This window comes from Aquarana catesbeiana, linkage group LG12 (genome assembly GCF_042186555.1).
Source record: "Aquarana catesbeiana isolate 2022-GZ linkage group LG12, ASM4218655v1, whole genome shotgun sequence".
Lineage (NCBI taxonomy): Eukaryota > Metazoa > Chordata > Amphibia > Anura > Ranidae > Aquarana > Aquarana catesbeiana.
In genome coordinates, this window is record NC_133335.1 from 166,261,650 (window position 1) to 166,286,028 (window position 24,379).

The following is a 24,379-nucleotide window of genomic DNA, read 5'->3' on the forward strand; positions in this document are numbered from 1 at the left end:
TATGCAGCTCAGTGTACATTACAAAGAACACAGCAAGTAGACCCTCCCTTGGTGATTCCTTGCAGGATATCGGACCAGATGCTGGTGGGTCTTTATGGTAAGGTGACCAGATTTTTAAAATGAAATCCGGGGACATATTTTTTTTTTACTTGTAATGGCAGCAATCGATGACTCTTTGCCCGTCTCCGCTGCTACCGCCCGCCTCACAGCCTGTCAAGTCTAAAGCCCCATACACACTATCAGATTTTCTGCTGATTTTTTCCTTCAGATTTACCAAAACCATATAATATGAGGTCAAAGCTTAGGAGTTTCAATTTGTATGCAATCAGGCAGGCCCTTGCACTACATGGTTTTGGTAAATCTGAAGACAAAAATCAGCAGAAAATGGGGCTTTACTCTTCGGGCCCCGGCTACTACTGGATGGGGAGCAGAGGAAGATCACTCCACCAGGGAAGGCAAGGAGATAAGCAGGCAGGCGGCTGGCCGGGACTTGAGCCAAGGCAGAAGAACATGCGAGTGGAGCTGAATGGGAATGCGCCCGAAACTGAAGAAATAGTCCCTCCGCTCCGACCAGCACATGATCATCAGAAAGGGGCACAGATAATGGAAAAAAATAAACGCCCATATGCTAGTAGGAGCGGCAGAGTAGGGGGGGTGCAATTCAGATTTTCTCTTTTTATTCTGCACGGGCTGTCTTTGAAATTGCCTCAGCCCCTGTTCAAATCCAATCCGGGGACAAAACTGGGGACAGACTTGGTCCAGGGACAGTGTCCTCAATCCGGGGACTGTCCCCAGAAACCAGGGATGTCTGGTCACCCTACTTTATGGTGGTGTCACTTGAAATGGTATATAAACTCCATTGTTAATGTACACTTACTGACACAGATTTAGCCCTCAGTCACATGACTGTACCGATCCTTATACCTGTGCGAAGGAGCAGTCTTCACCTGCACAGGATGCACAGATGTTCCATGTAGACCCGTGCAAGCAGCCTGTTCAAATCACTGATAGGCGGCCAGCTTTACAGACCTGCACAGATCTCCACATGCATCCCCGGATTGTACATGTGTGCGTGTCTGATGCACAGATCAGAATGCAGTCTGTCTGTCTGGCATGTGCATGGAGATCTGTGCAGGTCCTTGCAGTTGGCCACCGGTCACTGATTTGAACAGGCTGCCTGCATGGAATGGAACACAAGTGATGGCCCCTTCACACATGCTTACAGATTAGTACAGATCAGTACAGATCAGTAAGTCTGTGTGAATGAGTTCTTGTGCTTACTACTCCACATTCCCAGTCTAGTGAAACTGCAGTCAGCAGGAAGTGAAGGTAACAGGGCCCCAGCTTCACATACACTTTAACCCAGTAAAAGTTATGGTTGACAGGAAGGGAAATCCACATTTATATTTTTATTGCGCTATCCAGAGTAATAATAGGTCATGCATGCTAGATCTGCTAAAAGCTGGGCCAAAGGTAACACGGGATAATGCATATGAATTTCTAACAGCACTGTGCACTTAAATGTTTAAAAATTGTTAAAAGAAAGATCAGTTTCTAATGATGTGAAGCACCCACAATGTTCCAGGTTGTCAGAAACCTTGTGAAAGGTGCCTAGGCATTAGGCCCCTTGAAAGGGTTTGGGGTCAATATTGTTTTATTCAAGATACAGAAAGTATTTTATTAAAATAATCATGACATTTGGTAATAATAACACTTGCTCTATTGATTTGTGAACATTGTGAGTAGGATATTTGGTAGATTAGATTAATGTTGTTGGGCATATACAGTGCCTTGAAAAAGTATTCACACCCCTTAAAATATTTTCCACATTTTGTCATGTTACGACCAAAAACCTAAATGTATTTTATTGGAATTTTATGTGATAGACCAACACAAGGTGGCACATAATTGTGAAGTGGAAGGAAAATAATAAATGGTTTTCAAATTTTTTTACAAATAAATATCTGAAAAGTGTGGTGTGCATTTGTATTCAGCCCCATTTACTCTGATACCCCTAACTAAAATCTAGTGGAACCAATTGCCTTCAGAAGTCACCTAATTAGTAAATAGAGTCCACCTGTGTGTAATTTAATCTCAGCATAAATACAGCTTTTCTGTGAAGCCCTTAGAAGTTTGTTAGAGAACCTTATTAAACAAACAGCATCATGAAGGCCATGGAACACACCAGACAGGTCAGGGATAAAGTTGTGGAGAAGTTTAAAGCAGGGTTAGGTTATACAAAAAATATCCCAAGCTTTGAACATCTCACAGAGCAGTGTTCAATCCATCATCCGAAAATGCAAAGAGTATGGCACAACTGCAAACCTACCAAGAAATGGGCGTCCACCTAAACTGACAGGCTGGGCAAGGAGAGCATTCATTCAAGAAGCAGCCAAGAGGCCCATGGTATCTCTGAAGGAACTGCAGAGATCCACAGCTCAGGTGGGAGTATCTGTCCACAGGAAAACTATTAGCTGTGCACTCCACAAATCTGGCCTTTATAGAAGAGTGGCAAGAAGAAAGCCATAAGAAGTCCTGTTTCCAGTTTGCGAGAAGCCATGTGGGTGACACAGCAAACATGTGAAAGAAGGTGCTCTGGTCAGATGAGACCAAAATTGGACTTTTTGGCCTGAAAGCAAAACGCTATGTGTGGCGGAAAACTAACACTGCGCATCCCCCTGAACACACCATCCCCACTGTGAAACATGGTGGTGGCAGCATCATGTTGTGGGGATTCTTTTCTTTAGCAGGGACAGGGAAGCTGGTCAGAGTTGATGGGAAGATGGGTGGAGCCAAATACAGGGCAATCTTAGAAGAAAACCTGCAAGAGTCTGCAAAAGACTTGAGACTGGCGCAGAGGTTCACCTTCCAGCAGGACAACAACCCTAGACAAACAGCCAGAGCTACAATGGAATTGTTTAGATTAAAGCATATTCATGTGTTAGAATGTCCCGGTCAAAGTCCTGACCTATATCCAATTGAGAATTTGTGACAAGACTTGAAAATTGCTGTTCACAGACACCCTCCATCCAATGTGACAGAGCTTGAGCTTTTTTGCAAAGAAGAATGGGCAAAAAGTTCACTCTCGAGATGTGCAAAGCTTGTAGAGACATCCCCAAAAATACTTGCAGCTGTAATGGCAGCGAAAGGAGGTTCTACAAAGTATTGATGCAGGGGGGCTGAATACAAATGCACGCCACATTTTTCACATATTTATTTATAAAAAAAAATTGAAAACCATTTATCATTTTCCTTCCACTTCACAATTATTGCCACTTTGTGTTGGTCGTTCACATAAAATCCCAATAAAATACATTTACGTTTTTGATTGTAACGTGACAAAATGTGGCAAATTTCAAGGGGAATTAATACTTTTACAAGGCACTGTAACAGCTTGATGTAACTTGATGTCTTTAAAGAGTATCTAACTTCTGGGAGCTGTGTACAAATTCAGGTAGAGACCAAAGTCAACCAGTATTAGCTGTGGTCTCCCTGGCGATCCCTACTCAATTACTGGCTTACCGTGCCTTGTTCTGCACTGTCTTTGTGTGGAGGCGGCCATTTTGGCAGAGGCAGAGTTTGGCATCTCAATCTCCAGCAAAGAGAACAGTGAGCAGCACAGTGGTGACATCACCAACTCTCACACCATCTCCTAAGACTAACAGTGAGAGGCAGCAGTTTCTTAGGTCTCACTGTGTGGATATACTGAGGCTGTGATCCTGCCAGTCCCCCTGCTTTCCAATTTCAAACTGACCACATTGGGCATGGAGGAAGCACATCCTTCTCAGTGTGGTGAGTTTTCTGCTTGTGGCTATTTGGTCGACCAAAGAAGTTGAGTGCACATGCTCAGCTTCATATGTAGAGGTTGTCTTTGAGAAATAGATGTATAAGTGCTGCCACCATTGCTGCAGAGGTTTAAGGGGTGGGGGAGGTCAGCCTGTCATTGCTCAGACCATATACCGCACACTGCATCAAATTGGTCTTCATGGCTGTCATCCCAGAAGGAAGCCTCTTCTAAAGATGATGCACAAGAAAGCCTGCAAACAGTTTGCTGAAGACAAGCAGACTAAGGACATGGATTACTGGAACCTTGTCCTGTAGTCTGATGAGTCCAAGATAAACTTATTTGGTTCAGATGGTGTCAAGCATGTGTGGTGGCAACCAGGTGAGGAGCACAAAGACAAGTGTCTTGCCTACAGTCAAGCATGGTGGTGGGAGTGTCTTGGTCTGGGGCTGCATGAGTGCCGCCGGCACTGGGGAGCTACAGTTCATTGAGGGAACCATGAATGACAACCAGGCATGTACTGGCCATTGGGACTACAGGGAGTTTCCCGGTGGGCCGATGGCTCAGTGGGCCGATTTCAGTGACAGTGGACCGCTGCCTCCCTCCGGTCCTCTGTCCCCCCCCCCCCCGCAGTGCTCACCTCCTCTCCCTGGCTAGTTATGCAGCGCGCCTGAATACAGACATGATGCTCAGGAGTCAACACTGAGAAGCTCATCATACGATCTGGAAGGAGGGCGGCCTCACTTTCCTGCCTAATCTTGTCCCAGTGGGGGGGGGGCGCCAAACTGATTCTTTGCCCCAGGTGAAATAATGTCTAGCTTCCCCACTGGTACTGCCTATAAGAGAAATAATGTAGAACGGCTAATGGCTAGTGGGGGGGGGGGGGCTTGGGTGGCAAGCCGGCATGGGAGAGACCTGTCAAAGTGGGCCAGTCTGGATGAAGTCCAAGGCCAAATTTTTGTCCCAGTCCAGCCCTGATGACAACATATACTATGACATATTAAAGCAGAGCATGATCCCCTCCCTTCGGAGACTGGGCTGCAGGGCAGTACGACCGCTAAAACACCTCCAAGACGACCACTGCCTTGCTAAAGAAGCTGAGGGTAAAGGTGATGGACTGGCCAAGCAAGTCTCAGGGATCTAAACCCTATTGAGCATCTGTGGGGCATCCTCAAATGAAAGGTGGGGGAGCGCAAGGTCTTTAACATCCACCAGCTCCGTGATGTCGACATGGAGGAGTGGAAGAGGACTCCAGTGGCAACCTGTAAAAGTTCTGGTGAACTCCATGCCCAAGAGGGTTAAGTCAGTACTGGAAAATAATGGTGGCCACACTAAATATTGACACTTTGGGCCCAATATGGACATTTTCACTTAGGGGTGTACTCGCTTTTGTTGCCAGTGGTTTAGACATTAACCCCTTCCCGCCGACCGAACGCATATATGCGTACTCGGCTTTCCGGGGTTATACCGGGATGATGCCCGCAGCTGCAGGCATCATCCCGGTACCGTTGTTTTCAGCGGGCGATCGGCTACCCGAGTATAACAACCGATGCGGCTAAAAGCCGCTCGGTTGTTATACCGGAGGAGCGGGAGGGGACATCCCCCCCTCCCGCCGCCTCCCGCCGCTGTTACCGGGCCTCCCGTGCGATCGGGAGGCCCGGTGTCCGTTCCGCTGCCTTTGGCGGCTGGGGGCGGACTGGAACGAAGCTGCGAGCGGCTTCGTTCCAGCCTTCTTCTTGTAAATGCGGAAGCGACGTCATGACGTCACTTCCCGTTTACTCGGCTGCCAATGGCGCCGAATTTAAAAAAGTACACAGTATTCAGAATCGCCGTTTTCGGCGATCTGAATACTTTGAAGTGTAAAGGAGGGATGGGGGGTCTTTTAGACCCCCCATCCCTCCATAAAGAGTACCTGTCACCACATATTACTGTCACAAGGGATGTTTACATTGCTTGTGACAGCAATAAAAGTAAAAAAAAAAAAAAAAATTTTAAACACAATTTATAAAGTACAAAAATTAATAAAATAAATAAAAAAAAAAAAATTTTTTTAAAGTGCCCCTGTCCCCGCGAGCTCGCGCAGCGAAGAAAACGCATACGGAAGTCGCGCCCGCATATGTAAACGGTGTTCAAACCACACATGTGAGGTATCGCCGCGATCGTCAGAGCGAGAGCAATAATTCTAGCCCTAGACCTCCTCTGTAGCTCAAACCTGGTAACCGTAAAAATTTTTTAAAGCATCGCCTATGGAAATTCAAAGGTAGCGTAGTTCGTCGCCATTCCACGAGTGCGTGCAATTATAAAGGGTGACATGTTTGGTATCTATTTACTCGGCGTAACATCATCTTTCACATTATACAAAAAAATTGGGGTAACTTTACTGTTTGGATTTTTTAAAATTCAGGAAAGTGTCACTTTTCCAAAAATTTGCGTTTAAAACACCGCTGCACAAATACCGTGTGATAAAAAATATTGCAACAATCGTCATTTTATTCTCTAGATTCTCTGCTAAAAAAATATATATAATGTTTGGGGGTTCTAAGTAATTTTGTAGCAAAAAATACGGATTTTAACTTGTAAACACCAAATTTCAAAAATAGGCTTAGTCATGAAAGGGTTGGCTGTGTGTTGAGTTATTTTGAGGGGACAGCAAATTTACACTGTTATACAAGCTGTACACTCACTACTTTACATTGTAGCAAAGTGTCATTTCTTCAGTGTTGTCACATGAAAAGATATACACACACACACAGTATGCACAAATGGTTTGCCTTTCATTTCTATTTTAAATGGAATGGGTTGTTTACAAGATAAGGGTTCATAAATACTTTAACCACTTCAGCCCCGGAAGGATTTACCCCCTTCCTGACCAGAGCACTTTTTACAATTTGGCACTGCGTCGTTTTAACTGCTAATTGCGCGGTCATGCAATGCTGTAACCAAACGAAATTTGCGTCCTTTTCTTCCCACAAATAGCGCTTTCTTTTGATGGTATTTGATCACCTCTGCCATTTTTATTTTTTGCGCTATACACAGAAAAAGACCGAAAATTTTGAAAAAAAATGATATTTTCTACTTTTTGTTCTAAAAAAAATCCAATAAACTCAATTTTAGTCATACATTTAGGCCAAAATGTATTTGGCCACATGTCTTTGGTAAAAAAAATGTCAATAAGTGTATATTTATTGGTTTGCGCAAAAGTTATAGCGCCTACAAACTAGGGTACATTTTCTGGAATTTACACAGCCTTTAATTTATGACTGCCTATGTCGTTTCTTGAGGTGCTAAAATGGCAGGGCAGTACAAAACCCCCACAAATGACCCCATTTTGGAAAGTAGACACCCCAAGGAAATTGCTGAGAGGCATGTTGAGCCCATTGAATATTCATTTTTTTTGTCCCAAGTGATTGAATAATGACAAAAAAAAAAAAAAAAATTACAAAAAGTTGTCACTAAATGATATATTGCTCACACAGGCCATGGGCATATGTGGAATTGCACCCCAAAATACATTTAGCTGCTTCTCCTGAGTATGGGGATACCACATGTGTGGGACTTTTTGGAAGCCTAGCCGCATACGGGGCCCCGAAAACCAATCACTGCCTTCAGGATTTCTAAGGGCGTACATTTTTGATTTTACTCCTCACTGCCTATCACAGTTTTGAAGGCCATAAAATGCCCAGATGGCACAAACCCCCCCAAATGACCCCATTTTGGAAAGTAGACACCCCAAGCTATTTGCTGAGAGGCATGTTGAGTCCATGGAATATTTTATTTTTTGACACAAGTTGCGGGAAAGTGACAATTTTTTTTTTTTTTTTTTGCACAAAGTTGTCACTAAATGATATATTGCTCACACAGGTCATGGGCATATGTGGAATTACACCCCAAAATACATTCTGCTGCTTCTCTTGAGTACGGGGATACCACATGTGTGGGACTTTTTAGGAGCCTAGCCGCGTACGGGACCCCGAAAACCAATCACCGCCTTCAGGATTTCTAAGGGTGTACATTTTTGATTTCACTCTTCACTGCCTATCACAGTTTCGGAGGTCATGGAATGCCCAGGTGGCACAAACCCCCCCAAATGACCCCATTTTGGAAAGTAGACACCCCAAGCTATTTGCTGAGAGGCATGGTGAGTATTTTGCAGCTCTATTTTGTTTTTTTGTTTTTTACACTTTTTTTGTAACTGTAACTTTTATAACTGTAACCGGTTCCAGGTTCGGGTCTCTCAAAATGCGATGGCATCTTGGGAGACCCTGTGAAAGTGTGCCTATTCTGTGCAATGCTGTACCCTACGCTAATACTCAACTAGTGAATGGTAGCGTTCAAAACATTCACCAATGCAAAGACCAGGATTGTCAGGACAGGAGGGACAATAATAGCGGGTGTCACGCCTATATCCGCGTTTGCTGCAGACACAACATCTTTTTTGGGGGGGTTCGTTGGGTAGGGGTACTCAGGAGGACATAAAAATGCCTCTCATGCAGCCGACTGCATTTGGTTGGGGATGTGAATGGGGGAAGTACGGGCGCTGCAGAAGCGGTGGGTTCCCAATTAGGATTGGCGAATGCAGCAGGAAGGGCATTATGGGCACGACGGCCTGTGTTTGTCTTCTTGGTGGCAGCGGGACACTACTTGTGCTTGCCACCTCACCAGCTTGAACTGCACTTATGGGACTCGCCACGTCACCAAGTGTTACTGCAGTGCTGGTTTGACTATGACCGTGGTGTACTAGGCCACTGGTGCCTGCCAGTTCACCAAAACGCTACCAAAAAAACTGTTAGCGATCGCAAGGATCAGGCCTGACTCTGCGAACCCTGCAGTTATGCGTTTAGTGTTTTGTAAGTGACAGTGATCGATCGATACTGCACTTGGGTGGGCTGGGCTGGGCCGGGCGGAGGGGCAAAACGCAGGTGCTAGCAGGTATCTGGGCTGATCCCACTAACACTGCGTTTTTGGGAACCCTAAACTGCTGGGGACGCCAGTATAGATCTGATCGGATCAGATCAGATATTGATCAGTTCAGATACTATACCACTAAGGGAGGTGTACGGTGCGTGCGTGGGTGTTAGCGCTACTGGCACTAACCTGACGCTGCCTGGGGCTGGTGCTTGCCAGTTCACCAAAACGCTACCAAAAAAACTGTTAGCGATTGCAGGGATCAGGCCTGACTCTGCGAACACTGCAGTTATGCGTTTAGTGTTTTGTAAGTGACAGTGATCGATCAATACTGCACTTGGGTGGGCTGGGCTGGGCCGGGCGGAGGGGCAAAACGCAGGTGCTAGCAGGTATCTGGGCTGATCCCGCTAACACTGCGTTTTTGGGAATCCTAAACTGCTGGGGACGCTAGTATAGATCTGATCGGATCAGATATTGATGCGTTCAGATACTATACCACTAAGGGAGGTGTACGGTGCGTGGGTGTTAGCGGTACTGGCGCTAACCTGACGCTGCCTGGGGCTGGTGCTTGCCATTTCACCAAAACGCTACCAAAAAAACTGTTAGCGATCGCAGGGATCAGGCCTGACTCTGCGAACGCTGCAGTTATGCGTTTAGTGTTTTGTAAGTGACAGTGATCGATCGATACTGCACTTGGGTGGGCTGGGCCGGGCGGAGGGGCAAAATGCAGGTGCTAGCAGGTATCTGGGCTGATCCCGCTAACACTGCGTTTTTGGGAACCCTAAACTGCTGGGGACGCTAGTATAGATCTGATCGGATCAGATATTGATCTGTACAGATACTATACCACTAAGGGAGGCGTATGCTGCGTGCGTGGGTGTTAGCGGTACTGGCGCTAATCTGACGCTGCCTGGGGCGACGCATATCACCGCCGGGCGATCAGGGGGCTAAATCTTTATTCAGTAATAAACGGCGGGTGCCCTGACACTATAAAAAATAAACAAACTAACCAGCGTCACCCGTAACGGTTATACAGTGATCAGTGGTGAAAGGGTTAACTAGGGGGCAATCAAGGGGTTAAAACATTTATTCGGTAGTATATGGGGGTCCCTGTCGCTATAAAACGCTGACGGCGAACCTAAATATTTACCTCACTAACTAGCGTCACCAGCGACACTAATACAGCGATCAGAAAAATGATCGCTTAGCGACACTGGTGACAGGGGGTGATCAAGGGGTTAAAACTTTATTAGGGGGGGTTAGGGGGGTATCCTAGACCTAAAGGGGGCCTAACACTCACTGCCCTAACACTGTAACTGTCACAAACTGACACCAATACAGTAATCAGAAAAAAAAAAAAAAAAAAAAACCTGCTTGGTGTCAGTTTGTGACGGGGGGGGGTGATTGGGGGGGGATCGGGGGGCGATCGGGGGGGGGGATCGGGGTGTTTTGTGTGCCTGGCATGTTCTACTGTGTGTGTAGTGTGTTGGTGCACTCACATTGCAGTCTTCTCTCCTCGGCCCGGAACGGAAAATACCGAGCCGAGGAGAGATGACATCATTTCCTCTGCCTCTGTGTACAATACAGAGGCAGGGAAATGATCCCATTGGCTGGGAGCGATCGCGAGGGGGGGGCCACGAATGGATGGCCTCCCCCTCACCACCGATCGCCGGGGGAGATTTGCCGACCGCTGCAGGCACCGGGGGGGGGGGTCCGATCGGACCCCCCACCCGCGGGCAGGCAAGGACGTACCTGTAAGTCCTTTTGCCTGCCCGTGCCATTCTGCCGACGTATATAGTCGTGCGGCAGTCGGCAAGTGGTTAAACACCTCAATACTGGGCACTTATACCCCCTTCCTGCCCAGGTCATTTTTCAGCTATCAGCGCTGTCACACTTTGAATGACAATTGCGCGGTCATGCTACACTGCAACCATGTGAAATTGTTATAATTTTCTTCACCCAAATAGAGCTTTCTTTTGGTGGTATTTAATCACTCCTGGGTTTTTTATTTTTTCCTAAAAAAAAAAAAAAAAAAGACCACAAATATTGAAAAAAATATGTTTTTCTTAGTTTCTGTCAGTAAATTTTGTAAATAAGTAATTTTTATCCTTCACTGATGGGCGCTGATGAGGCGGCACTGATAGGCTGCACTGATGGGCACCGATGAGGCGGCACTTATGAGCACTGATGAGGCGGCACTTATGGGCACTGATTAGGTGGCACTGATGAGGAGGCACGAATACGCTGCACTTATGGACACTGATAGGTTGGTACTGCTATGTGGCACTGATGAGCACTCATAGGCGGCACTGATGGGTGGCACTGGTGGGCACTGGGCACAGATAGGCGGCACTGGTGGACACAGATAGGTAGCACTGGTGGGCACAGATAGGCGGCACTGATGGGCATTGATGGGTGGCATTAATGGGCAGCAGTAATGAGCATTGATGTGCAGCACTGATAGCCAGCACTGACTGGCATCACTAATGGCCATTGATTGCTGGCACTTGTGGGCACAGATTGGTGGCAATTGTGGGCACTGATTGGCACTGATTGCTGGCAGTGGTGGGTAATCATTGCTGGCACTGGTGGGAACTAATTGTAATCAGGGCACTGATGATCAGTGCCCTGATTACATACCTAGCTGTACCCTGTGAGGAGATGCCGCTGATCAGCTCTCCTCTCCTCTCACTCTGTCGGTGTGAGGCGAGGAGCGCCGATTATTGGCATCTCCGTGTTTACATGCGACCGGCTGTGATTGGACACAGCTGATCACATGGTTAAAGAGCCGCGGCCGCGATCGTCCCCGAGGGGGTGTGCAAGAGCGGTCTTTCTGTGAGGCCGTCATATGACTTCCATCCAGAATGTGAGCCGCACCGCCCGGCCTTCATTTGACAGTGGGTGGGTGGCAAGTGGTTAAGCTCACAACCATCTGATTTTACAATCACCTTTAGCCCGGGTTCACATATGGAAACCTTGTGGACAGCCTTACAGGAAGAGTTGAAGTTGTGATAGCTGCAAAGGATGGGCAAACTCAATATTGAACCCTACGGACTAAGACTGGGACACCATTAAAGTTCATGTGTGTATAAAAGCAGGCATCTCAATACTTTTGGTAATATAATGTATGTGAACCGGGGCTTAGCTCAAAAAACCATATAATGCAAAAGCCTGCCTGATTGGATACAAATTGATTGGAATTGATTGATAGGTAGGTCCTCATATCAGAAAGTTTTGGTAAATCAGTGTTGATTGTACAAAGTTTGTATGGTCAGATTGTAACTACTTTAAATATTGTTGTATATATAAATGCGTATAGTGCACATTCTCAGCTTCCTATTGAAAAAAACAACTTGGAAAGAAAAAAATAAACTAAAACTAAAACAGAAAACTGTATTCCGTTCCGAGCAATTGGCTGGATTCATGTTTTGTGTACACAGGTCACGGAGAATGGTGCTTTTAGTAAATACTGGATGACATGGCAGATTGTGTGACCTCTTGATTACTGTGTGAGGGGTGATGCCCACTACGCCCCACCCTATACCCCGTGGAACTCAGTCTATGCCCTTGGATTACACAGATGCTGTGTCACGATTACCTGACGCCAGGTGTCTCTGGATCCAGGTGAAGGGGAGGGGTTGTCAGAGTGAGCTCTACAGGCGTACTTAGAGGGAGGAGAACAGTTATCACAAGTAGCAGAGAGAAAGAAAGCTTTAGTGACCAGGAGAAGTAATCAGTGCCACATATCAGAAAACACCTCCAAGACGACCACTGCCTTGCTAAAGAAGCTGAGGGTAAAGGTGATGGACTGGCCAAGCATGTCTCCAGACCTAAACCCTATTGAGCATCTGTGGGGCAAACGAAAGGTGGGGGAGCGCAACGTCTCTAACATCCATCAGCTCCGTGATGTCGACATGGAGGAGTGGAAGAGGACTCCTGGCAACCTGTAAAAGTTCTGGTGAACTCCATGCCCAAGAGGGTTAAGTCAGTACTGGAAAATAATGGTGGCCACACTAAATATTGACATTTTGGGCCCAATTTGGACATTTTCACTTAGGGGTGTACTCGCTTTTGTTGCCAGCGGTTTAGACATTAATGGCTGTGTGTTGAGTTATTTTGAGGGGACAGCAAATTTACACTGTTATACAAGCTGTACACTCACTACTTTACATTGTAGCAAAGTGTAATTTATTCAGTGTTGTCACGTGAAAAGATATACACACACACACACACACACACACAGTATGCACAAATGGTTTGCCTTTCATTTCTAGTTTAAATGGAATGGGGTTGTTTACAAGATAAGGGTTCATAAATACTTTAAACACCTCAATACTGGGCACTTATACCCCCTTCCTTCCCAGGCCATTTTTCAGCTTTCAGCGCTGTCACACTTTGAATGACAATTGCGCGGTCATGCTACACTGTAACCATGTGAAATTGTTATAATTTTCTTCACACAAATAGAGCTTTCTTTTGGTGGTATTTAATCACTCCTGGGTTTTTTATTTTTTCCTAAAAAAAAAAAAAAAAAAAAAAGACCAAAAATATAGAAAAAAATACGTTTTTCTTAGTTTCTGTCAGTAAATTTTCTAAGTAATTTTTTTTCTTTCACCGATGGGTGCTGATGAGGCGGCACTGATGGGCACTGATAGGCTGCACTTATAAGGCGGCACTTATGGGCACTGATTAGGTGGCATTGATGAGGAGGCACAAATACGCCACACTTATGGACACTGATAGGTGGCACTGATATGTGGCACTGATGAGCACTCATAGGTGGCACTGATGGGTGGCACTGGTGGGCACTGGGCACAGATAGGCGGCACTGGTGGACACAGACAGGCAGCACTGGTGGGCACAGATAGGCGGCACTGATGGGCATTGATGAGCAGCAGTGATGAGCATTGATGTGCAGCACTGATAGCCAGCACTGACTGGCATCACTAATGGCCATTGATAGCTGGCACTTGTGGGCACAGATTGGTGGCAATTGTGGGCACTGGTTAGCACTGATTGCTGGCAGTGGTGGGTACTAATTGTAATCAGGGCACTGATGATCAGTGCCCTGATTACATACCTAGCTGTACCCTGTGAGGAGATGCCGCTGATCGGCTCTCCTCACACTCTGTCAGTCTGGCATCTTCATGTTTACATGTGACCGGCTTTGATTGGACACAGCTGATCACATGGTTAAAGAGCCCCCGGTGGGTGTGCAAGAGCGGTCTTTCTGGGAGGCAGTCATATGACGTCCACCCAGAATGTGAGCCGCACCGCCCGGCCTTCATTTGACAGTGGGTGGGTGGCAAGTGGTTAAGCTCACAACAATCAGATTTTACAATCACCTTTAGATCGGGTTCACATATGGACACCTTGTGGACAGCCTTACAGGAAGAGTTGAAGTTGTGATAGCTGCAAAGGGTGGGCAAACTCAATACTGAACCCTACGGACTAAGACTGGGACACCATTAAAGTTCATGTGTGTGTAAAGGCAGGCGTCTCAATACTTTTGGTAATATAGTGTATGTGAACCGGGGCTTAGCTCTGACAAAAACCATATAATGCAAAAGCCTGCCTGATTGGATACGAATTGATTGATAGGTAGGTCCACATACTAGAACGTTTTGGTAAATGAGTGTTGATTGTACAAAATTTGTATGGTCAGATTGTAACTACTTTAAATATTGTTGTATATATAAATACATATAGTGCACATTCTCAGCTTCCTATTGAAAAAAACAACTTGTAAAGAAAAAAATAAAATAAAACTAAAACAGAAAAATGTATTCCGTTCCGAGCAATTGGCTGGATTCATGTTTTGTGTACACAGGTCACGGAGAATGGTGCTTTTAGTAAATACTGGATGAAATGGCAGATTGTGTGACCTCTTGATTACTGTGTGAGGGGTGATGCCCACTACGCCCCACCCTATACCCTGTGGAACTCAGTCTACGCCCTTGTATTACACAGATGCTGTGTCACGATTACCTGACGCCAGGTGTCTCTGGATCCAGGTGAAGGGGAGGGGTTTTCAGAGTGAGCTCTACAGGCGTACTTAGAGGGAGGAGAACAGTTATCACAAGTAGAAGAGAGGAAGAAAGCTTTAGTGACCAGGAGATGACTCAACCAGCAGAAGTAATGTGGTGGTGTTAGTGTACCGCTGTACGCTGGGTTGTGTTGGTGCGTTGGATTTCAGAGGTATGCAGAAAGAAGAATGCTCATTAATCTATAATGGAGAGGGATGGAGAACAATAAGTGCGGGAGGTGTTTGTACGGGAGATGTTTGTCCTGTTACAGTTGTACAGTTGATGTCATTCTCTCGTCTTTAGTGTCAGTCTGTATGTTGGCATGATGGAAATACACGAGAATAGAGAACCAGCATGTTGAAAGGTTTAAGCTCAAGTTCCTGTTTGTAGAAAGTGTTATCGAGTTTAAGAATGTCCCCGTAAACTAGGTTGTGGTGCGCAGAAGTACGTCTGTGTAGGTAATAGTTCAAAAGCAACTTCACATAATCCTCCCCTTTAAATGGCTGATGATCCTAATGTGTTGGTATGTGAAATTTTATTTATGTGACTTCAAGTCTTTATACTTATTTGTAGAAGTTTTATCTTAGGTGATTTTCTCCCCCCCCCCCCAGTTTAAAGAATATATAAGCGCTGATGATCTCCTTGATGCCTACTGTAAATGACAGTAGTAGATACATTGTGATAACTGGACTTAAAGTGTATCTAAACCCAAAAAGCAAACATGTAATATATTGCAGCTTACCAATTTGTAGATGTGGTGGCTGCATTTGTTTTCTTTTTTTAAGGCATGTTTGTTCCTTTAGTTTCATCCGGTAATCCAGCCAGTAAATCTGTTGTTTTTCAACTTCGTATAACAGTCTAAGCTATCAAGCAAAAAGGCTAAGACAAATCATTTACCACTGACAGGGGTGCTTACAATAATCAGCTTCTAGTTATTAATTTTTATATTTATGTAAAACCTTTATCTCAAAAGAAAAAAAAAATGTTGCTGTAATTGCTTTTTTTTTTCGCTATAAACAAAAAAAGACCGACAATTTTGAAAAAAAAAAACTTTCTGCTATAATACACATCCAGAAAAAAATGTTAAAAAATACTATTTTTTTCATCAATTTAGGCCAATATGTATTCTTCTACATATTTTTGGTAAAAAAAATCCCAATAAGCGTATATTGATTGATTTTCGCAAAAGTTATAGCGTCTACAAACTATGGGATAGATTTATGGACTTTTAATTTTTTTTTTAATTGTTTTTACTGGTAGTGGCGGCGATCAGTGATTCTTAGCGGAACTACAACATTGCTGCGGACAAATCTGACCCTAAATGGAACTTTTTGGGGACCAGTGACACCAATACAGCGATCAGTGCTAAAAAAATGCACTGATCACTGTATAAATGACACTGGTAGGGTAGGGGTTAACATCAGGGGTGATCAAAGGGTTAAATGTGTTCCCTGTTTGTGCTTTCTTACTGTGTGGGGAGAAGTACTGACAGGAAGAACACAGATCGCTGTTCCTGATTACAAGGAACAGAAGATCTCCATGTTCTCCCGTCAGAACGGGAATCTGCCTTGTTTACATAGGCAGATCCCCGTTCTGCCTCTCTGTGGAGCAATCGTGGGTGGCCGGCAGACATCTGGTCCACCGGACCCATGCATCGGCTCCACCTCCGTGCAGCGGGCGCACGCGCACCCACAGTATCTATTGCATGAAACAACGTACAGATAAGTTGTTTTTGCGCAATAGAGCTGCCCTGCCGCAGTATATATGCGGTGGGTGGTCTTTAACCACTTCAGCCCCAGAAGAATTTACCCCCTTCCTGACCAGGCCATTTTTTGCAATACGGCACTGCGTCAGTTTAACTGACTATTGCACGGTCGTGCGACGCTGTACCCAAACAAAGTATATGTTCTTTTTTCCCCACAAATCGAGCTTTCTTTTGGTGGTATTTGATCACCTCTGCGGTTTTTATTTTTTGCACTATAAACAAAAAAAGAGCGACAATTTTGAAAAAAAAACACAATATTTTGTACTTTTTGCTATAATAAATATGCAAAAATTGTTTTAAAAAATTTTTTTTCCCCTCAGTTTAGGCCGATATGTATTCTACATATTTTTGGTAAAAAAAAAAAAATCGCAATAAGCGTATATTGATTGGTTTGCGCAAAAGTTATAGCGTCTACAAAATAAGTTATTGATTTATGGCATTTTTATTATTATTATTTTTTTATTTTTACTAGTAATGGCGGTGATCAGCAATTTTTATCGTGCGGCGGACAGATCGGACACTTTTGACACTTTTTTGGGACCAGTGACATTAAATCAGCGATCATAGCTAAAAATAGCCGTTGATTACTGTATAAATGTCATTGGCAGGGAAGGGGATAACACTAGGGGGCGCTCAAGGGGTTAACTGTGTTCCCTAGGTGTATTCTAACTGTTGGAGGATAGGGTTGACTAGGGGAGGAGACCGATCGGTGTTCCTACTTAGTAGGAACACACGATCTGTCTCTACTCCCCTGAGAGAACCAGGATTTGTGTGTTTACACACACAGATCCCGGTTCTCGCTCTGTCACAAGCGATCGCGGGTGCCCGGATGTCATCGCACCCGCTGGGTACGCGCATCGGCAACATGCTGCGGGCGCACGCGCATACCTGCTGCAGTGTCTTAAAGAGCCAATGTACAGCTATGACGGCTCATGCAGGGGAGCCATCCTGCCTCAGTATAACTGCAGGGGCTGGTCCGGAAGCGGTTAAATAACAAACATGTTATACTTAGCTGCTCTGTGTAATGGTTTTACACAGAGCAGCCCAGATCCTCTTTGATTTGGATCCCCCACCAGCGGTCCAGGCTCATCCACCCTGCCGAGTGCCCCCTATAGTAAGCCGCTTGGCTCCCTCTGCTGTGTGAGCCAATGAGGAGACAGAGACCTGGGAGAGTCACTGCTCCCATGCACATCGCTGGATCGAAATGGGGTTCAGGTGAGCATATGGGCCCACCTTGGGCTGGGGGGAGTTGCACCCAGAAGGTTTTTTACCTTAATGCATATAATGCATTAAGGTAAAAAAAACTTCTGCCTTTAGAACCACTTTAATTTGTTAGTCGACTCCAAATCTGTTACTGTGTATAGGACAGCCTATAGAGAAGTCAGTGTTTCAATATGCTGGTTGAAAGAAAAAAAACCTAACTTCTGATTGGCCGGTGTCTTGCCGAGAATGTTCCCTCGGCGGATAAGTTCCCCCCCTGTACTGCGCAGTACATACTACTCTCAGCCGCCGGAGATAGCCGAAGCTCAAATGCTTCAATCAGCTGTACACGGCGCCTGCGCTCTGGGTCCAGGTTCCTTCCCCACCATCCAAGTGGACCCAGAGGGGGAATCTAAAAGTGCCGAGCGCAGCGAGGCCGTGCCCGAAGCGTGGCGAGCGAAGCGAGCCCGCGAGGGGCTCTCTTCCAGGCGCCGCGTACAGCTGATTTTCAGCTGTTGTGCTTCGGCTATTTCCGCCGATACCTACTGCGCAGGCGCAGTAGAGGGGGGAACTTATACGCCGAGTGGAACTTTCTCGGCAGAACACCGGGAAGGAAAAGCGACCGCTGGGACTTGGGTGGAAACACAGGGGGGAAGCCGTCGAAGCCGCAACCTGGATGGGGTAAATGTGGGGCTGGCAGGTGGCCTGATGTGCGAGCGATCGGGCGGCCGTGAGGGGTGGGGTGGGGGGGGGTGATCGATCGAGCGCCTTTATGTGTTTGGTTGGCTGGGTGAGAGGGGGTGGCTTTTTGGCCGCCATTGAAACTGCAATATATTACATATACAGTAAAGAGAGCTATCATTTTTGCATGGTCAGTCATGCTAAAAACATATTGGAGGGTCTTTAACCCCAGGATTGTATTGTTCTGTATGTCAGATGGTGAGAGATAGTCATGATGGGCTTGGGGTGCAGGTAGGAATAGAAATAGGTCCAAATTTAAGTCTCTTTGCATGTATATATAGGACCTCTTGTTTGAGAATATGGAAATAAGAGCACAGAACCTGCAAGCTGACTACTAGGTTGGCTTGAGGAGCCGGAAAATTTACTTAAGGATCATTCATATCACTCCTCTGTGTAACAGACCTGACATCTGTGAATGAGCCCCCAGTTGTTTTTGGTGCAGGGGTCTCAGCCTCAGATATATTGACACACACATTTTTAACATGAAAATCTGTTAACATGACATGAGGGGAAAATCTCTCACACAAAGCCTTAGATAGCAGGAGAAACCTGACAGGGGTTCTAATCCTTCTCCATCCACACACTAAAAAAATAAAAATAAAAAAGCTTTGGCTGGGCATACACTTTAATGCACCTAAAATAATCTATTTATCACAGCTGAAAAAGTGATCCTTAAAGCACAAATATATTTACACTTTATTTCTCTTTATACTCACGTACTTCTATTTGATTTTATACTGGTTGGGTAAAAATGCCCTAAGATACTTTTTTTGCTTACTGAAAATGCAGTTCCTTTGTTCCTGATCCAGAATTCTGGCATAGGTGGGTAAAGCTGGTCATACACTGGCAGATGTATTTTTTAATTTATTTTTCGACCTACAGACTGATCAAAAGAAATTGAACAGATTCCTCCATCCACACTAATAGCACAGATGGATGAACCCCCCCGCAGGGCTACTGTATTCTGTAAGCCAACACCAAATTTAACACATCAGATACATTTTATTTTGCCAGTAAAATGTTAAGTTATCTTGCTAAATGGGTGTTATCAGAAATTGTAATTACATCTTCTCTTTGTGCAGGTTGCCTGAGGGAGAAGGCAAAATGGAAACCCCAGATGGACCATGGGCATGGTGTGTTCTGGCTGCTTCTATGGTGACCTATGCAATGACCTTAGGATTTCCTTCTGCTATTGGAGTATTTTATACAGACCTCCAGAACTCTTTTAATGCTACCAACCAAGAGACCTCCTGGTTTCCATCAATTATTACAGCTGTCCTACATGCTGGAGGTTAGTATGTTCTCTACGCAGACATAAATAGCAATGATCCAAAATGTATTTCTTCACACAATGTATTTTAATAATTAACATTTTTTATTTGAGCAATTTTGTGTATTTTATTGTAGCTTATGTTGTTAAAGAGGAGCTCCAGCCCCCCCAAAAAAATGTAAAAAAAAAAAATACTGTAGCTGCTGACTTTTAATATGAGGGGACTTACAGTGCCTTGTAAAATATTCATACCCCTTGAACGTTTCCACATTTTGTCATGTTACAACCAGACACATAAAAGTATTTTATTGGTATTTTTTTGTGATCAACCAACACAAAGTGGCACATAATTGTGAAGTGGAAGGAAAATGATAAATGGTTTTCCAAATTTTTTACAAATAAATATCTGGAAAGTGTGGCATGCATTTGTATTCAGCCCCCCTGAGTCAATACTTTATAGAATCACCTTTCCCTGCAATTACAGCTGCAAGTCTTTTTGGGGATGTCTCTACCAGCTTTGCACATCTAGAGAGTGACATTTTTGCCCATTCTTCTTTGCAAAATAGCTCAAGCTCTGTCAGATTGGATGGAGAGCATCTATGAACAGCAATGTTTAGGTCTTGCCACAGATTCTCAAATGGATTTAGGTCTGGACTTTGAGTGGGCCATTCTAACACATGGATATGCTTTGGTCTAAACTATTTTATTGTAGCTTTGGCTGTATGTTTAGGGTCGTTGTCCTGCTGCAAGGTGAACCTCTGCCCCAGTCTCAAGTCTTTTGCAGACTCTAACAGGTTTTCTTCTAAAGCCTCGTACAGACGAGCGAATGTCCGACAGAAAAAGTCAGACGGATGCTTTTCATCGTCTATTCCGATCGTGTGTAGGCCTCATCGGACTTTTTTTTTTTCGAAAATTCTGACAGACCTAGAAATGGAACATGTTCTAAATATTTCCGATGGAACCAATTCCTATCGGGAAAACTGATCGTCTGTATGCTGTTCCGACGGACCAAAAACGACGCATGCTCTGAAGCAAGTACGAGACGGAAGCTTTTGGCTACTGGCTATTGAACTTCCTTTTTCTAGTCTTGACGGTTGAACTTTGGTTGGACTTTGGGTTGATCGTGTGTAGGCAAGACCGCTTGAAAGGAATTCCGTCTGAGTTCCATCGGAGAAACCTTCGGAGTTTATTCCGATGGCAAAACCGGTCGTGTGTACTTAGCATTAGGTTGCCCTGTATTTAGCTCCATCCATCTTACCATCAACTCTGACAATCTTCGCTGTCCCTGCTGAAAAAAAGCATCCCCACAACATGATGCTGCCACCACCAGGTTTCACGACGGGGATGGTGTGTTCAGGGTGATATACAGTGTTAGTTTTCTGACCACACATAGCATTTTACTTTTAGGCCAAAGAGCAACTTCTTCCACATATTTGCTGTATCCCCCACATGGCTTCTCGTAAACTGCAAACAGAACTTGGCTTTCTTTCAACAATGGCTTTCTTCTTGCCACTCTTCCATAAAGACCAGATTTATGGAGTGCACGGCTAATAGTTGTCCTGTGGACAGATTCTCCCACCTGAGCTGTGGATCTCTGCAGTTCCTCCAGAGTTACCATGGGCCTGTTGGCTGCTTCTCTGATTGCCCAGCCTGTCAGTTTAGGTGGGCCATGTCTTGGTAGGTTTGCAGTTGTGCCATACTCTTTCCATTTTTCGGATGATGGATTGAACAGTGCTCCGTGAGATGTTCAAAGCGTGGGATATTTTTTTATAACCTAACCCAGCTTTATACTTCTCCAAAACTTTATCCCTGACCTATCTGGTGTGTTTCTTAAGTCGCATACACACGGGCAGACTTTTCGACCGGACTGGTCCGATGGACTTTCCGACGGACTTTCAACTGACTTTTGAAGGAATTCCGACTGACTTTTTAACGAACGGACTAGCCTACACATGATCACACCAAAGTCCGACAGATTCGTACGTGATGACGTACACCGGACTAAAATAAGGAAGTTGATAGCCAGTAGCCAATAGCTGCCCTTGCGTGGGTTTTTGTCCGTCAGACTAGCATACAGGCGAGCGGATTTCTGGGTCCGGCGGAGTTACGACGTAAAGATTTGAAGCATGTTCAAAGTCCACTGAAGGTCCGATGAAGCCCACACACGATCGGATTGTCCGCCGGACTCGGTCCGTCGGACCAGTCCGGACGAAAAGTCCGACTGTGTGTACACTGCATAACACAGAGGTGGACTCTATTTACTAATTAGGTGACTTCTGAAGGCAATCGATTCCACTAGATTTAAGTTAGGGGTATTAGAGTAAAGGGGGCTGAACACAAATGCATGCCACACTTTCCAGATATTTATTTGAAAAAAAAATTTAAAACCATTTTTATCATTTACCTTTCACTTCACAATTATGTGCCACTTTGTGTTGGTCTATCAAAGAAATTCCCAATAAAATACATTTACGTTTTTGGTTGTAACATGACAAAATAAGGAAAATTTCAAGGGGTATGAATAGTTTTTCAAGGCACTGTACCTGTCCAGGCATCCAGCGGTGTCCTCACCTGAGCCGGAAGTGGGAGCATGTTCCTGTCAAAACCTGGTGCCAAATGTGGCAGCGGGGGGGGGGGCAGACAAGTGTTACCTCCCCCTCTTGGGTGGAGCTTCGCTTTAACCTCTATTGTTCGCTTGCCACTTTCCATAATTTGCTTTATTGCCTCTTGTTAAAGTATATCTAAAGGCAAAATCGTTATTTTATGTTTGAATAGAGTGTTGAGGGGTTATAATCCCTGTCTGGTTTTTACTTGGTGATCATCAACTGCTTTCAAGCTGTAACGCCATAGTCCAGAGTTCAATACCAGTTTAAATATAGATAGGTAAAGTCACTGTTTGAGTACATCCCAGTTTAATCCTATGTTGAGCCCTGATGAAAAGAGAGTGGTATTGCGCCTGAAATGTGCTGGATGGTTTTATATGACTTTTTTTTACCAACAATTGAAATGATCTTGGACTCTTTAATCTGGTTTTGCTCTGGTGCTCCTTTCGGTATTTCTATGGTTTTATTTATTGTTGGGTGCCCATAGGAGGAAGCCTTGCTGTGTGGGAGCCGCCTTTTAAGATTTTAACCATTTACTACTCTATTCAAAAGGAAAAAAAATGGGCCTTAGATATACTTTAATGACTGAAGAAGTGACACTGCTGTCTCCTGTACTTGGCCATGTGACATGTGGATCACATCATCAAGTACAGGGGATGCATGGAGAGGATCACTGTGCTAAACATTATCAGCATTCATCTTTGCTGTGGAGGATCTTCTTTAAACACTTCTCTGCCTGACGCTCTGTTCATATTTTGTTTAACAACAGCGTGGAACATGTTACTGCTGACTGCCAATTGGCACCAAAGCATCTGCCCAATAAGCTAAGCATCCACCCAAAAGTTCTGATGATAGTTTAGATTTGTAGGGTTACATAGATTAACCACTTGTCTACCAAGGTACAGTTATAAATATCATGGTAGACAAGTGGTTAAATCATTTTAAGAGCTGGTGAAGGGCTTTCTGGTAAAAGTGAGAATCAGTTTAATGGCTAAAAATACAAAAATGGTGCACTGTCTCTTTAAATAATAATAATAAAAAAAAAATAGGTGAAAAAAATCTGTCATAAAGTGTTATCATGCAAATACATTCAAAATTCAAGATCCATTGAAATCTCCCATACAGTGATAATGTGGTCTATCATAAAGTGCTAATGTGCGCATAAATTCATACTTCAAGAATCCATGAAATTTTAAACATCTCATATACCAATAAACAAAAAATTAAATCTATCTTTCACCAAAGTGCTATAGTGTATAAATTCATAAAGTGCATTTAGTCCAGAATTCATAGGCTTCAGAAATAGTGCAAGCATATGTTGTCCACGCATGATATGAAAGAGGTAGATCAAAAATCCATCCGTTCTTGTCCCTCCGATGCTGTTACCAAAAATGGCACCCCTGAGAGACCACCACCATCAGTCTTATGGCTATCAAAGTATGCTCCTTCTCCCTGCCGGTGGTTTGGTTCCCGGGCTCTCCCATTCCACCAGGGAGCCTGGGACCATGGGAAACAGCTTCCCCAGTGAGAGAAGGAAGAAATACCTCTGGCAATTAATGACTTGAAGAGTGATGTGTATTATGTTACTTCTGAGGTCACAGCTGTCATTCCTCGGCTACTATAGTTGAGATGCAGCTATTCAAACATGATCTGTGTGTAAATAGTTGCATTGGTGGGCAGAAAAAACATAGGGGCTCTAACTGACCCCCAATGGCTCTATAAAAAGGACCTGTCACCTGTTAGCCCCCTTGTAATAGCAATAAAGTAAAAAAAAAAATGTAAAAAGTGAAAATGGTATAAAATAAATAAAAATAGCAAAATTTTTAAAGCATTCCTGTCACCTCTACAGACACCCCATATAGAGAGTGCAGCACAGGGCAAGCACGTGTACTGTATGTAAACATCAATTCCTCCACACATGTGAGGTATTTACGCAAACCTCGGAGTGAAAGTAATATTTCTAGTGCGATAGTTCATAGTTAACTCTAAACTGATATCTTGAAAAGACTTTTAAAACATCACCTATATAGCATTTTGAGTACTGCAGTTTTTTCCATATTAGGACTTGACATATTTGCTATCTAT

General features: G+C 44.4%; 1 protein-coding gene across 7 annotated transcripts in view; it reads left to right on the forward strand.

The window, feature by feature from the left end:
* Positions 1-24,379, forward strand: part of SLC16A5 (solute carrier family 16 member 5) — a 159,799-nt gene that overhangs the window by 76,199 nt on the left and 59,221 nt on the right. For 6 of the 7 annotated variants that reach the window (XM_073606177.1, XM_073606179.1, XM_073606180.1 and 3 more), the window contains one exon: positions 19,504-19,712. In XM_073606177.1, the coding sequence (XP_073462278.1) occupies positions 19,526-19,712 (187 nt within the window). In that variant the 5' untranslated portion in view covers positions 19,504-19,525. Of the gene's footprint in view, positions 1-14,197; positions 14,888-19,503; positions 19,713-24,379 lie in introns of those variants that run through there. The other variant, XM_073606176.1, reaches the window with a different exon arrangement.